We start from the raw sequence: 15,353 nt of genomic DNA on the forward strand, positions 1-15,353 counted from the left end.
TGATTATATTCTGCTTAAGTTTCCTTCCTTTAGGCTTTGTTCTCCAGTTTAAGCTGTACTTAAGTCCAATTTCTTAGTTTTCTTTGAGTTTAAGGAATAGCTATCTGGACTAAACTGGTTATGGTAGAAAACATCTCTGGACCAGTGGAATACAGGGGGGTTATTGAATTTTGCTTCAGTGGCTTAAGCCATGATTATTTTTTTTCATCAATTTCTTTAGTTTAATTTATACTGTATATCCAGCAAACCAGAAACTTCAAGAGGGATCCACTTTTCCATGTTAATGAGCTCAGTCCCACAAGGGGGACCAGCCCCCATGGCCCCCAATGCTTAAATCTTATATGCGTATATAAATGAGTTTGAATCCCCCCTATACACATTTATACATGTGTGTCAGTGGGCTCTGGCCCCATTAAGGACCCTAAGAACTTGAGAACATCAAATCCTTGAAATGCCTCGAACTCTGGACATGGTGCCCATCCTTTACAGGTTCAACTCACATACATTGACGTTCACACTTAGCCATTTTTAAATCGGCAGTTGACCTAACCTCATATAATGCATACATACACGGACAGAACATGCAAACTCCACATAGCCATTAACCGACAGCAGATTCCAACATTGGAAGCCGCAGCGTAGACCAGTGCGCATCTCTCTCACTTCTGGAGTGATTGAAAGATTAAAAATAATGGTTTGCTTTCAAACCTGCCTGATTTTTTTAAAAAGTTAACTAAATAGTTTATTTTTCGAATTCGAGTCAATCTTCACATGAGCGGTTGATCTTTCCAACCGATTTTGTGTAAGGACGGTATAACTAAATTTAATTTGCGACAGTAGCTTTAAAGTGTGTTACGTGCATAGTAAATGTTATCTCCGCAAAACCTCACTTAGCGCATGCGCACTGGTTGCCTCATGAAGCACCACAGAAAGGCGACTTATCTCTCTGATTCGACTAGTTGATTTGATTGGCAGACGGTGAAGCCAATTAAAAGTTGAGTACCTCTCTACAGCCAATAACGCGTGTCTGGTGTTTATATTCCGTTTCGGAAGTGGCCAGCGCGTGTCGAACTGAAGCTGACAACACGCGGTTTTAGAGGATTTTAACTCTCCTTTATTTATTCGGTATAATTAACACGTCTGTTGCTAACTTCAGCCCGATTAGAAGCCCCAATGTTGGAGAGCCGGGAGTCGAATTGCGCTGTAGCGGACAACGAAGATTGTTGTCGTTCTGCTAAGCGGTTTTGTCGGCGGCATTGCGAATCAAAGCAAGAAGTAAAAGACAACAGCGACGTGGACGTGGTAGGTGCAGTGACCGCATCGACCCCGTGATGATCAGTTGGCAGGTGTAGGGATGCCTACTATCACTGCCTGCTTTGTGCGTCCGTCCAGGTGGTACCCATAACTCGGTCTCCGGTCGACTCCCACTTGTATATGAAACTCTTTGTCATGGAGGGTCTCAGTGGTTGTAGGTTTTTGTTTCAGACACTTTCTTAATTAGTGACCGTAATTAATACTGCTACTAATAGGACAAGCAAAATTTTACATCATTTTAGTTGTCATGCTTTTTGACATTCAAAGCCTTTAATTGTCCCTTTCTTAATTATCAACCGTTGATAATGAGAGTGAGTCACCAAATTAATTGGAGGTGACGGGGGTGGTCTCAAATAATCTCATGGTTGACCAACATCTTTATTCCTACTAGTTTCTTAATTAGCTGATTTTTGCTGCTAATGAGACCAGGTATTTAGTTCTGTGGCGTCTTAGTGAGGTGGTGCAGTGGTAGTGGGTGCCTCACAACAGGTTTGCACCCTGGATACTCCCTGCCTGGAGTTTTCATGTTCTTCCTATGACTGCTTGGATTTTCTTTGGCTGTTGTGTTTTTTTCTTCTATAGTCCAAAGACATGGTTAGGTAAATTGGCGTTACAAAATTGGCCTTGTGTGTGTGTCTGATCAGTCTGCAAAGGACTGGGAGCCTGCCCAGAGGTTCTTCCTGCTTTCTACTGTATAGGTAGAATGTTAGCCTTGTCCACATCCCCTTATAGCAACTGGGTTGCTTGAGTCCAGCAATTTATGTCCAGGCCATTCTAAAAAATCCCTCATGTTATTCTGAATGAGATAATTTATATAGATAGAGAGAGCGCCACTTTGCCACCAGACATGAATGCTCTTACCTTCTCATTCAGGAAATGTATGTTTGCTGGGGTAGGGTTCAGCTGCCATGGATAAACAGGTTACCATAATGGGTGGATGGATGGAGAGGTGGATCTTGCTGCTCTCATTCTATCACGTTAGACAGTTCCACGACTGTTGTCCTCTTTCTGAAAGCACCATGTAAATGTTTTGAAGGCCACAGCTGATCAGTTATTTTCAGACCTTGATTTTTTTTTTCCTTTCTAAATATTTGACTTAACTTGATCCCATTAGTGTCTGTTTATCTAATAGATCTCCTTGCATTTCATTATTGTTTTGCTGCAGGTTGAGGAAGAAAGAAACAATGAAGCTATCTGAATCTTTAAAAAAGCAAGTCAATTAGAATTAAGACCAGAGAAACCTGGGCCTAATTGGTTACTAATGAAATAAGTGGCTCGAGAGACAACCTCAGATATCTCAGTTTGACAACCCTAGTCTAAGAGCTGGACCGAACACCGCAGCAATATCAGCTATGTTGGTTAGGTTTTTTTTAATGTAACGGGCCTGTTAGTGGATAATTAAAATATATAATTTTTTTTTTTATAAAAATGGTTTTCAGTCAGTAGTTGCTTTTATAGCCTTCTAAGTCTTGAAAAGCAGTCATCTAACAGTAGTCTGCCCAGCCTCTTAATGTTGTCTTTTTAGAAGCTTTCATCCTTATATGGGGTTGACAGCCCTGATCCTGAATGGCACTGGAGACTGTCTGAATTTGTTCCGATGTGTTTCTTAATCTTAAACCAATTCTTTTGATTCTTGCAATATGCCATTTCATTCAAATATTCCTTTTATCCTTCTGCCATGTTTGAAATTCTGTCTGGCTTATATTTTGCTTTTTTTGCAAGATCAAACAAATTAATATTACAATCATTCAATCATTTCCTTTCAGTCATTTCCCCAAATTATTTATTTGTCTAAAGTTCAAATTTACTGTCGTGTGGAGATTCTTCCTTGTCTGTTTCCCATCAGACTACACTCTTAAAAATAATGGTCCAAAGAGGTTCTTCAGAGTGATGCCATAGGGGAACCATTGTTGCTTACTAAAAGAACCATCCACTTGAAGGTCCCAGAAAGGGCTTTTATTTAGATTTCTAACCGGTTCCATAAATAACCACACACAGATGATAACAGATTGTTAAAGTAACAGTGGGCTCCTGATTTTAAAAGTACTCTTTCTGCATACAGTGACCCAGCTAAATTAAATGGTTTTCCTGTTCTATCCTGCCAGGAAGCCTACTAGACTTTAAAATTTTCAGTTTTGTTCACATATAAAGAACCAATTTCTTATTCAAAGACCATTCACAGAATGAAATGTCAAGCACTGGCTCTTTGAGAAATCACACAGCCCAGTAAAGAAACATTTTTGTAAGTGCATTGACAGTAGTATAATGCAAACCACAGAAAATGAATTGAGTTTATTAAATACAATATTCATGGGAAACACACATATGTGTGCGGCCTGAAGCGTAAAGTGTCTAAATGCAGTTAGTTTCATGCAAGTGCAAGCAAAATGGCATCATTTTTGCTGGACAGATATTATCTTTATTGTCGTATGCAATGGGCGGCATGGTGGCGCAGTGGGTAGCACTGCTGCCTCGCAGTTAGGAGACCTGGGTTCGCTTCCCTGCGTCCTCCCTGCGTGGAGTTTGCATGTTCTCCCCGTGTCTGCATGGATTTCCTCCGAGTGCTCCGGTTTCCTCCCACAGTCCAAAGACATGCAGGTTAAGTGCATTGGCGATCCTAAATTGTGCTTGGTGTGTGTGTGTGCGACCTGTGGTGGGCTGGCGCCCTGCCTGGGGTTTGTTTCCTGCCTTGCACCCTGTGTTGGCTGGGATTGGCTCCGGCAGACCCCCGTGACCCTGTAGTTAGGATATAGTGGGTTAAATAATGGATGGATGGATGGATCGTATGCAACTTACAGTGAATTTCCCACTACGTCCATCTACACATTCTTCACTTTTATACAATACAATACAGTTTATTTTCGCTTAGCCCAAAATCACAAAAGAAGTGCCGCCAGGGGTTTTAACAGGCCCTACCTTTTGACAGCTCCCCAGCCTTGACTCTCTAAGAAGACAAAGAAAAATTCCCAAAAAAACCCTTGTAGGGGAAAAAAAAAATGTTAGAAACCTCGGGAAAGGCAGTTCAAAGAGAAATCCCTTTCCAGGTAGGCTGGGCATGCAGTGGGTGTCAAAGAGAAGGGGGTCAGTACAATACAATGCACAGAACACAAGTATTCCTTAATACAGTTTAACAGTAAAATAAAAATACTACAAGTACAGAGCAGAATTCAACAGTTGATGATATCGCACAATACAATTTGGATTTGTTTAGAGTCCTGGAGACCTCAGCCTTCAAGCTGCCTCTCCCAGTTGGCCATTCCACAGCTGGGATAGCACTGGGCCAGCCAATCCAATGAAAGGACCCCTCTAGCCGATGATTCATGTGATTCTCCATCAGAGATGACTTTATGTTCCATCCATCCATCCATTTTACAACCCGCTGAATCCAAACACTGGGTCACGAGCCAATCCCAGCCAACACAGGGCACAAGGCAGGAACCAATCCTGGGCAGGGTGCCAACCCACCGCAGGACACACACAAACACACCAAGCACACACTAGGGCCAATTTGGAATCGCCAATCCACTGTGGGAGGAAACCCACGCAGACACGGGGATAACATGCAAACTCACGCAGGGAGGACCCAGGAAGCGAACCCGGGTCTCCTAACTGCGAGGCAGCAGCACTACCATTGCGCCTCCGTGCCGCCCTGACTTTATCTTAGGCAGGCAAAACCACTTGGCAGGTGGGCAGTGGTGCCAAGTGCCACATTTGAGTACCGAGAAGATTAAACAGAATAGGTGAGGGTTAATTTTCTAACTCCATTATCTGGTTCAGGGGAGCTGGTACCTGTCCTAACATCATCATGCACTCTGAATGAAGTGCCAGTTCACACACAAAAAGCACTCGCCGTCACAACTGGCCAACATGCAGGTTTCAATGAAATGGAGCGAATGCCTTCTGATGGAGAGAATGTGCAGATTCCACACAAGCAGTTCCTCAGCAGCTCTAAGGTAGCTGTGTGAATTTCTTGTTAATAAAAGAAACAATAACCTATAACATTTTCAAGAAGAAATTAAATAGTTTAAAAAAAAATAAAATAAAATAATTTTGAAAGCCCTAATCATTAAAAGTCATGAAAGCAGTAAACATCCTCCTGAATTTCAAAGAGCAGTTAAAGTCAGATTATTATTAATTTGCTCAAACGGCCAGTGTGGGTTGTTTGATTAAACAAGGAGTTCAGCAAGCCAGGAATTGGTTGGAATAACACCCTGCAGCAACTCGTGCCCTTCAGTACTAGGACTGCCATTTCTGGTTCCAGAAAGGCACAAAGTAAAATAAACTTTGAGCAATGTAGATTTTCTTAAATTCTAGTAATGCATTTTGAGCCTTCTACTGAAAGATATTTGGCATTGCTCGAATGCTTCAGGAAGAACACTGTTCATTTGGCTTTCAGACTTTGTAAAAACTGTTCCTTGCTTTTCAGTCCATCATACTTCCTGTTCATAATGCCGCCCAATGGCTGGATGCATGTCTTCAGTCGATTGCAGACCAAGACTTCCAGGGAACTATGGAGCTGTCTGTCTTCTGTGATGCCAACAAGGTATTCTTATTTAATAACTCCATGATATATAATTGTGAGCCTCTTGACAACCCGTGAGGGCATTTGAGCAGGGGATTGAGAAGACACACAAGGGAAATGAAAGTAAAACATTCTAGAAGCTTGTGTGAGAGGATTGTTTTATAATGGCCCTGTAACATTACACGACGGTTCCTTAAATTTTCAGTCATAGACTTCATTTATATAATCTTAGTGAGTCTGAGGCAGTTGTGGTGCGCTCAACTCATGTACTTTGACATACCCTGTGACTCGGTCTGACTAATACGCAACTCGCCCCGACAAAAATCAAATGTTTAGGTTTGTGAGTGTGTGTGAGAGCTGATAACCAATGAGCACTAACATGGAAGTACAATGCATGTAAACCGCTATGAGGAGTAAGGAACACAGGTGGCAGGCAGCAGCTGGCAGTTAGAAGCTTGCAGTACAAGAATCGGTACTGGACAGATGCCGGTCGGATGGCAGTGCGTTTAGTTGCACTGCTATGTTCATTTACTCAGTACAATTATAAAATGAATATCGTCATCATTGAGTCACAGTGGTAATAGGTTAAGAGCACTACAGGTCAATGTCATCCTTTCAGAGTAACACATTCATATTTATTCTGATTTTTTTTCCTGATAAGATAGCATTTTGCTTTTATTTCAGGATGAGTCGGATTCAATTATTGAGATGTGGATTCCCAACCTGGAAAGCAGGGGCATTGCTGTAGTAACTAGTGGACATGCGTCTCCTCAACCAAAAGGAGGTCAGTGTAGCTGTTTTTGTTATCCATTCCTCTTATGAATTCTACAGCATCTCTTCAATGCTTTTTTTATCCTTTCTTTGGTCATTTAAGACGTAGAACCCTATTTTATGAATCTGACGACTTTATTATTTCATTATCTTTTTCTTTTTTTTTTTTCTCTCCATGTCCTCTTATATGTTTGGTTTCTAAAAGGCTTCGGCCTTAATCTTCACTTAGCTACCAGGCTGCGTATCCCGGTGAGGGTGGTGTTCGCAACATGCCGAGCCTCCTTTCCACCAGCATCTTCCAACTCCTCCTGCCACATTCCCAAAAGCATACAGAGAGAGAATCCCTTCAGCTCATCCCAGGATTGTCCTTATGTCTTCTGCTAGTGGGCTTTGTCTTGTACACATCCCAATGGATGATTCTGGATGGTACCCTAAATACCTGCTCAGACCCCCTCATCTGGGCCCTCTTGTTTCAGAGAATGAGAGGCTATAATGTAAGGTCCTCCTGTACTGCTGAGCTCCTCACCTCATCACAGTGGCTGAGCCCAGCAAGCCCCCCTGCACAAGTAGCTCATTCTTGCTATTTGTACTCTTGAACAGTAAACATTATTGTCATTTTGAGATTAAAGGCAGTTCTATTTAAACGTTACTGAGAACTTGCCTCTTCCATTTTTGAATGTGGAAATCTAAAAGTAGTTCATTTGGCTTAAAATATTCCTCACCAGCAGTGCTCACTTTTATTTCATTTAAACAACGCATAGTCATTAATTCAGAAATGTAAAACCTCCTTTTATGTTATTTATAAACAGTAAAGTGAAACCTCAGATGTCACTATAAGACTTTACTAAGCATATTGCAGCAATCACTTCAGATGGCAGAAGTGCCTGATGACTGGAATGTTGCCAGTGTGACTCCAGTCCTCAAGATGGGAGAGAAAATGGATTCCAATAATTACAGGCCAGTAAGCCTTACTTCTATCCTGTACAAAATTATGGAAACTGTAATCAGAAATAAATGAGAAGACTATGTATATGAAAATATTAGCCTGGGTTTATGACTGGAAGACACTGCCAAACCAGTTTTTAAACTATGACAGGCAACTGGAATCATATGCAAAAGCCATGTATGTAACATCATTTTCTCAGACTTTCAAAAAACCTTTGATACATTTCTACACTAAAAATTAGTTTTGAAGCTAGAAGGGTTTAAAACTGGCTAATAAGCTGAAGACAGAGCTCAGATAAGAGGAGAGTCCTGTACATGGGGTTAGGTGGTTAGTGGACTCCCTCTGAGTTTGTGCTTAAACCAATACTCTTTGTAATTTTATATTAATTGTATTAATTAATTGGTTGATTTTAATTTATTAAACCTGTGAAGTTTGCATGTGACATGAAAATAAGAGGAATGGCAAATACAGTTGCTTTGAAAGCTTGCACTTTGTATTTGGTTCAGTTAGCTAATAAAAGGTGTCATTTTCCTTGACTTCATGTTGCATCCAGAATGGCTAACACTGTACCACACCCGACTACTGCAACATTTTGGAGAAACTGGGAAACGACGACACCCTTGGTCATGTAGGGAAATGCAATGCAATTGGCTAAATGACAGCTTGCATGCATATTAATTCATATCACCAAGCCACATGACAAACGTATAACACCTCAAAAGTGATCAATTTGATATACAGTCTATTTTTAGTTCCCTTTTAAGAAGGGCTATGATGCACTGAAGAACTTTTTTTTTGGTCAGTTTATATAGGCTACCTGTTGTTTCTTCTCAGGGCACTGGTCAATTGGTCAAGAATATCTTAGCCAAGCTTCACTCTATCATGCCTGCTTTGCTCAAAGCCATTAACCAACAGGCAGTGTGTTGCATCTGGTTTTCATGTGGTGTTGGTGCACATATATAAAACATAATAACATATTTGTGAAAACATAAAAAGGCAATTTGCTGTGGAGTTCAGTTCTCCTAACATAATCAGAGGAATTTACTGCACTCATATTGTAATACACCTAGTTAAAATGAAGCAGCTTTTCCTAACTGTGACCAGTGATATCCAATTAATGCACAAGTCATCTGTGTTGTTAACATGAGGTGTCCTGACCTGGCCCATAATTTGTTTATTTTGAGGCAAAGTAGCTTTGGCAGATATGATCATACTGTACGTGGTGGCTGAATTATTGGTACCTAGATAAACCCTCAGTGTTTCATATGGCCTGTATTATTCATTATTACAAAAACCATGTCATTACATTTGCTGTGTGATAGTGGCTACCCTCTCAACCACTGGCACCTTACGCCTTTCCTTGATTCTCAGAATGCAGAGGAGAGGCTCTGTAATGCAGGACATAATCTTGCCCAATGAGTTGTGAAGCACAGCCAGACACTCCTAAGTGCAGGTAGCGGGGGCTCGATGCATCAGGTGGGTGGCTGCTCTACTAGCCTGAGAAATTCTCCAGCATCATGATTGCATATGTATGAAATTGATTAGCATGCTCCATATATTTCCATGCTAATTTGATGTTTCAGGGCGGCATTCAAAATGTGTTCATATAAGCATATTTACAAGGTGGTTGTGATTTAGAAAGGGTAAATTGCACAGAAATGTACACATGCCAAGTTTTATTAATCTGATTACTGTTTGTATTTATTGGTGTACACATTTTCCTGTTTTGCCATGAGTATATTTTCACACTCAAATCCATGCAACGTTTTATAATTGAGGTCCTTGGGCACTCTTAAGTAATGGGCAAGAACTTGGGAAAAACCCCTTTTAGTGTAGCCTTGCTAAACCTAGGCAAAAGGAACATTAATTACTGTACAAATCCAAGATGGGCGAGAGTGACCTGCTGGAAGAAACCTCTAAAAAAAAAAAACGATATGGGGGTTTTAGTATAATATTGCATTGACATTGTTTAGGCAATTAACAGAATCTACCAAAACAACAAATATTGGATTATACTCCCTAAAAGCACTAAATAGGCCTGGGTGATATTCCAAAAATGTACTGATAGCAACTGTAAGAGGCTTTCGCCAAAGTAGTTTTGCTCACATCGGTATGTTCGGTGAAAGCTCTCTCCTTTTGTGTGCTTTCAGCAGCTGTCACCTTAAAAAAAAAAGGGCAGAAAAAAGCTACAGCCCAGTCATAATATCCAGTCCTCCTGACCTCACTCTTTATTTAAAGCAAAAGCTGTGTGCCACTTACGCTGAACCCCAGTCAGACAGAGCAGTATTGGTAAAAATAACATTCATTACATCGTCAGGTTACGTTTTAAAGTAACAATGTAACACAATCCATATTTTCTTGAAGTAAAACTGTTAAAAAAATTCTGCATCATTTAAAAAAAATGCTCTGTGTTACTATAGAAGATTATATAAAAAAATACTGTATTTCACCATTTTCTATTTTTTTGCAAAGACATTGTCCACTGCTGTCTGAGTAAAGTTTATAGTCACTTAGTGAAACTTGTGCACTGACTGCAATGTGAAGCATGTGGCACTGTCTGTGCCCAAAACAAATTTACACTTGTGGCGGCCTGTTTGATCAGCTCGTTGATATTTTCCTAGTCAGCAGGTGACAGATTTGGTCAGTGTTGCATTCCTAACCATTTCACAGCTCTGCTCATAGAGGAAGAGTTGCACCAGTTATTACTGGCTTTAAGAAGAAATAAAGAGGATGGTGGAGTATTGGACTCATTAACCAAAAGTGTCGAAGGGAGGAGAGAAGTTTAATAATCTTGTGAGTGGGGTGACGTACATGATGAACAAATCCTCATCGGATATTTTTGCTTGTCTGTCATGTGCGCCATATTCAGCCGTGCCACACCTGCTTTGCTGTGTGCTCAGAGGAAATTCTATGTATGCGTCGCCTTGTTGCTAAATCTGACATCAATTTTAGGGTCACAGGGAGCCAGTGATCATCACATAACATTTTGTATAAGACAAAAAACCTATGGGCTTTAGCAGATGCAATCAAAGTGCCTCTAACTGCTGTGTCTGTGCCCGTACTGCTGTTCAAGGAGTAATACGCTTTATAATAAGTAATGTGATAAGATATTTGTAAGTAATGAGTAATTGAACTGAGTTCCCCAGCACTGGACAGGCATGAATTAGATACAAGTGAGGAGAAGATGGTATCTAAATGTGTAAAGGGCAGGGATGGAACTTGCATCCTGTCCCGGGTGGATGATGGTCTTTTGCCTGGCCAGAGCACCTTTATAGTAGATGGTTTAAAGGGGGTGGAAGGGCCCGCAAGTTGTAATGGGTGGTATTTTGTTTTTCCCGGTCAGGAGGCTATAGTAATGGAAGAGCAGAAAGTGGTGCTGTTAGTAGTATAACATGTCTATTAGTTACAACAAAATGTCCCTGGCCTTAGTATTTGGTATTATACCTGCTATGTGTGGCTACTTTTTTTGAAATTAAGGTAATGAGAAAATGTTGCAGGATCTTACAAAAAGAATCCTTACCTAGTAGTGGTGCAATGGATCACTGTTGATCCGTGATCCGAACCGATTTCTGTCAACGGTTCAGTACACACGTGATCCGAAGTTCCGAGAAAAAAAAAAGTTTCACTGTATTGTGCGCGTGTCTCTTGTACACTCTCTCAACCTCTCTCGCGCAGTAACTCTGTCTCTCTCTCGCGCACTGAACTGCAATTAAACTTCTCCCACGCACTATCTCTCTCACACACTAACTCTGTCTCTCTCGCGCACTAATTCAACCTCTCTCACGCATTTTCGCTCGACTTTTGTCCGGTTTGCCACTTCATACGCGTGGTCATGTACAGCGAGCGGTAGCAGTTTTAGCAGAGGAGCTCGACAAACCTCCAGCATCATTTAAAAAAAAGTTTTAATCAATAATGTTACTTTCCCTGCAGCGTCAATATGCAGGACCAACAGGAGCAGACACATCTCCTCAAACGAAGTCGGCAATGGCGGAGCTTTTTGGCGAAACCTTTGCACAGAAGGACATGGTCAGCAAGGCTTTTGCTGACACCATCAAAGAGGAGGTGGTATCCTATGAGGCAGCAAGTGGCATTCCAGTCGATGGTGATCCACTGACTTGGTGGAAAAGCAACGAATGTAAAAACCCTCACCTTGCCACAATGGCAAGACACCATCTTGCTGTGCCTGGCACATCATTGCCTAGTGAGAGGGTGTTCTCAACAGCAGGGGACATAGTTACAGCAAAGAGATCTACGCTTTCCCCAGAAAATGTAGACATCTGCATGTTTTTGAAAAAAAAAAAAAAAATTGAAATTATAAGCTCAGGTCTGCTTTGCTTTCTTTCTTCTTTTTTGATGATATGGACATAAGCTAGTTTTTATTTCTCTCTCCATGTTCAAAGTAAAAAGCAATGATGCCTTAAATTGCATTTAAAGTTGTTTTTTTATTGTGTCCACATTAAAGGAAATAGTTATCATGCCCTGTATTGCACCTTAATTTGTATTTATATAATTAAGTGGAATGAGTCTTGAGTTTAATGTTTTACATGGGCAAAAAATACTTAAATAAATGGAGAGTTAAATTTGACTTGTCGTTTTTTTTTTTTGTTGTTTTTTTTCCTGATCCGAAAATTGATCCGAACCGTGAGTTTTTTTGATCCGTTGCCCCACTATTACCTAGTTGTATTGTACTGTCTGCCTGCTTCTGTGTCAGTAGCATACGAGATGTTCTTTCACTTGTATTGTCTCACAGTAACTGGTTGTTCTTGTTGCTTGTGTAAAGATCATTGAAAGATTGCCAATTACACAGTCATTTCCTTTTTACCGAGGCACGTTTCTTTTCCTACTTATCATTTCGGCTAATGCTTCTGTCAGCCTTTGGCTCACCCCGTAAAGCAATGTATTTAAAATTTTAAATGTGCTGTGTTTTTTTTAAGGATCCTGTAAACCTTACTTGAGAGGGAACAACATTTTTCTTAATCTTTACTAAATTAGTCACATTTTAGGAATTGTCAACTAACAAAAAGGCACAGTGCTTATTATTTACAGAGCGTTTTCTTTTTAATAGTTGGCTATGCTAAGAACCGAGCTGTGGCACAAAGTAGAGGGAAGTTCTTATGCTTCATGGATGCTGTGAGTATCATTTCTAAAACACTTTTTTTAACACAAATTAAACATTGCTCTAATGTTCTTTAATTCAAATGTAGTGCTACCTGTGTAAGTGAAGATTTTTGTTTGCAACCTACAAGAAGGTCTCTGCAGTTGACTCTAGCCCATAATGTAGTTGTCAAACAGCTTTAAAGGAATAGTCCACCCAAAAATATTTTTTTAGTTTGTTACTTATGCCATATATTTTGTAGTGATAGCAGACAATAAAATGTAACCTCATGCTTTCATGCTGAAAATTTCTGATGATATAGTGGTCTACAGTGACTAATGCTTGTTACCACAACAAATGAAATCAAAAAATCTCATGTCACATAATCCACATGTCGCCTCACAATGTCCCAAACACGTGTATTTTTAATAAACTTTTACTGAATAAACCCCTTCGAGAAGCTTTCATGAACCAAAATGAAACCCAGTAAGATGTGCCCAAGAAACTGAATTGAAGAACTGCCTTTTCGCCTTATTCATTAGTCAAGAGTCCAGCCGAAAACCGCTTATTCATTGGCTAACACTGTGCTTCACGTGATATCAACAAATAGTACCAGTAGTCTTTAACTTACGACCGTGTTCGGTTCAGACAGACCTTGGCTGTAAGTAGATCTGGACATTAAGATGGACTGGTATATATATGTATTCAAACCTGACTGTATGTATAATACTGTTTAAGAAGTCCCTTATGTCGTATTGCTTGTTTTATATTCTTTTTTTTTTTTTTTTGGTCATCATTCTTGGCACATTGTGTAGATTTTCTATCATTTTTTTTATAATTTTTTTTTTTATTTATTATTTTGTTTCATTATTGCTCTTAATCTTCTGGGTGCTGAACCTTTAACATCTTCACGAAACATTTGTTTGTCTGCGTTCCGTTACATCTTCAGAGTGAACCTCTCCCATTGTTCATTGTGTTAACTGGGAGAAGAGGAATTGTACCGGAAGAGTTTGTGCACATGTATGTTTTAACATTTTCAGCTTTTTAATAATAAACATTAATGGATAATGGAGTTCAGTTCTGGTTTCATTACCTCTTCCTGGCTGTTTGCAGTAAGTAGCACATCGTGAATCACAATGCAGAAGACTCGGAGTTCAACCATATTCAAAGCCATAGCACAGCAGTACAGTGCATGCTGTGAACAGTGGTTACAATGGGATAACTTCAAGTAACAGGTGATCACTTTTACTTTCTTTCCTCCCTCATAATGGTTGACTACCTTCAATTTTGTGTCAAAATCAATTTCCATTTTTTCTGATTAATTGTAAGACTAATATAATTGAACATAGTCGAACCCTGTATAGGAAATAAAATGAGTTTGAGTATACAGAGCTGGCAGGTGATATAATAAGGTTAATAATTACCTGTACACTGAAAGATTAAATATTATAGGAAAATGAGTGAAGTCATTATCAGGAAGTGAATATGCCTCATACTTGTGCATGTCTGATGTAAGTCGATTAACCCATGCAGTTTCACAGATTGCCACTAAATAAACACAAGGTACGATGAAAATACTGTAAATGTAATGATGGGAGATGAATCTACAGTTGAAGTAATAGTTTGTGTCTGAGCTCTTTCAATTCTCATTTGTGAGAGCATTTTCTGAGGTTTATTATTTAATAATTATTTTAGTAAAAATAAATGTGTTTGAGACATTGTGAGCATACAACTGGATAACTTAACATGTGGATGATGTAACATGAGATTTTTTTCATGGATGTTTTTCATATCGTTTGCTGTTGTGCAGTATAGACGTCTATTACATCAGAAGCTTGATCTCCGTTATGACAATAAACATGAGATTAAAAATTTGTCTCCGCCATCACTTCAAACTACATGGTGTTCGTAACATCTAAAAATATACATAGTTTTTGAGTGGAGAATTCCTTTAAAGCGAAAAGAGCTTTAGCCATGACAAGATTATGGGGATATTGTTCCAGTTCATGGATGTCAATGTGCTTCCTTGTGCTGGGGTCTCCTACAAAGCAAACACCAGACATCGAATAAACTGAACAGGCAGGCCGGCGTCATTACAGTATTGACTCTGGGCTTAGCAGGCCTTCATGGCTAATGGCGTTCATCTTTTCCATGATGCGTTGCCTTGGATTTGCTTGGTCACTGCAGCACTGTGTGCTAAGAGGATACCACTGTGTTTTTTTTTTGTTTTTTTTTCCTGGCAGCTATCGGCCCATGTAATGCCCCCAACTAAAGTAAGTTATAGTAGACACATTGACATTGGGGCAGTATTTATTTATAATATTGTGTGAGTAGGTTTAGGTCTTGCACTCAAGTTGCTCATTTTGTTTTTCAGTGTTGTTCCTCTTTTGGGTGAAATTTCTACAATAAAATAATATCTGTAGTACATATCTATGTCTCTACATCATTTGTTCATTAGTGTGCATTATATTATTTTTAAAGCAGACTGGTTATTAATTACAGATTCACTTTATTTGCTCAGGTTGCTGACATCCATCTTTTATTGCTATCTTGTTTATCCTTTTTTTTTCTTCACTTATTAACTCAACCCCATGATTTATAGGCCTTGAATTGCAGTGAAGAAATCAATTTAGTCAGAGTGTGGAAAGTGGATGGATGCTGAGGATATTCACAAGTGTTTTGGGTTTTTTTCAGATAAAATTAAA

At 39.6% G+C, this 15,353-nt stretch overlaps 1 protein-coding gene across 1 annotated transcript in view; it reads left to right on the forward strand.

Moving 5' to 3' along the window:
• The first annotated feature begins 1,035 nt into the window (after positions 1-1,035).
• LOC120517632 (UDP-GlcNAc:betaGal beta-1,3-N-acetylglucosaminyltransferase-like protein 1) overlaps positions 1,036-15,353 on the forward strand; it is a 152,421-nt gene continuing 138,103 nt past the window's right edge. The window contains exons 1-4 of the mRNA XM_039740053.1: positions 1,036-1,302; positions 5,741-5,857; positions 6,521-6,620; positions 12,619-12,683. Of these exons, the coding sequence (XP_039595987.1) occupies positions 1,174-1,302; positions 5,741-5,857; positions 6,521-6,620; positions 12,619-12,683 (411 nt within the window). The 5' untranslated portion in view covers positions 1,036-1,173. The remainder of the gene's footprint in view (positions 1,303-5,740; positions 5,858-6,520; positions 6,621-12,618; positions 12,684-15,353) is intronic.

Source organism: Polypterus senegalus, chromosome 17 (assembly GCF_016835505.1).
Source record: "Polypterus senegalus isolate Bchr_013 chromosome 17, ASM1683550v1, whole genome shotgun sequence".
Classification (NCBI taxonomy): Eukaryota; Metazoa; Chordata; class Cladistia; order Polypteriformes; family Polypteridae; genus Polypterus; species Polypterus senegalus.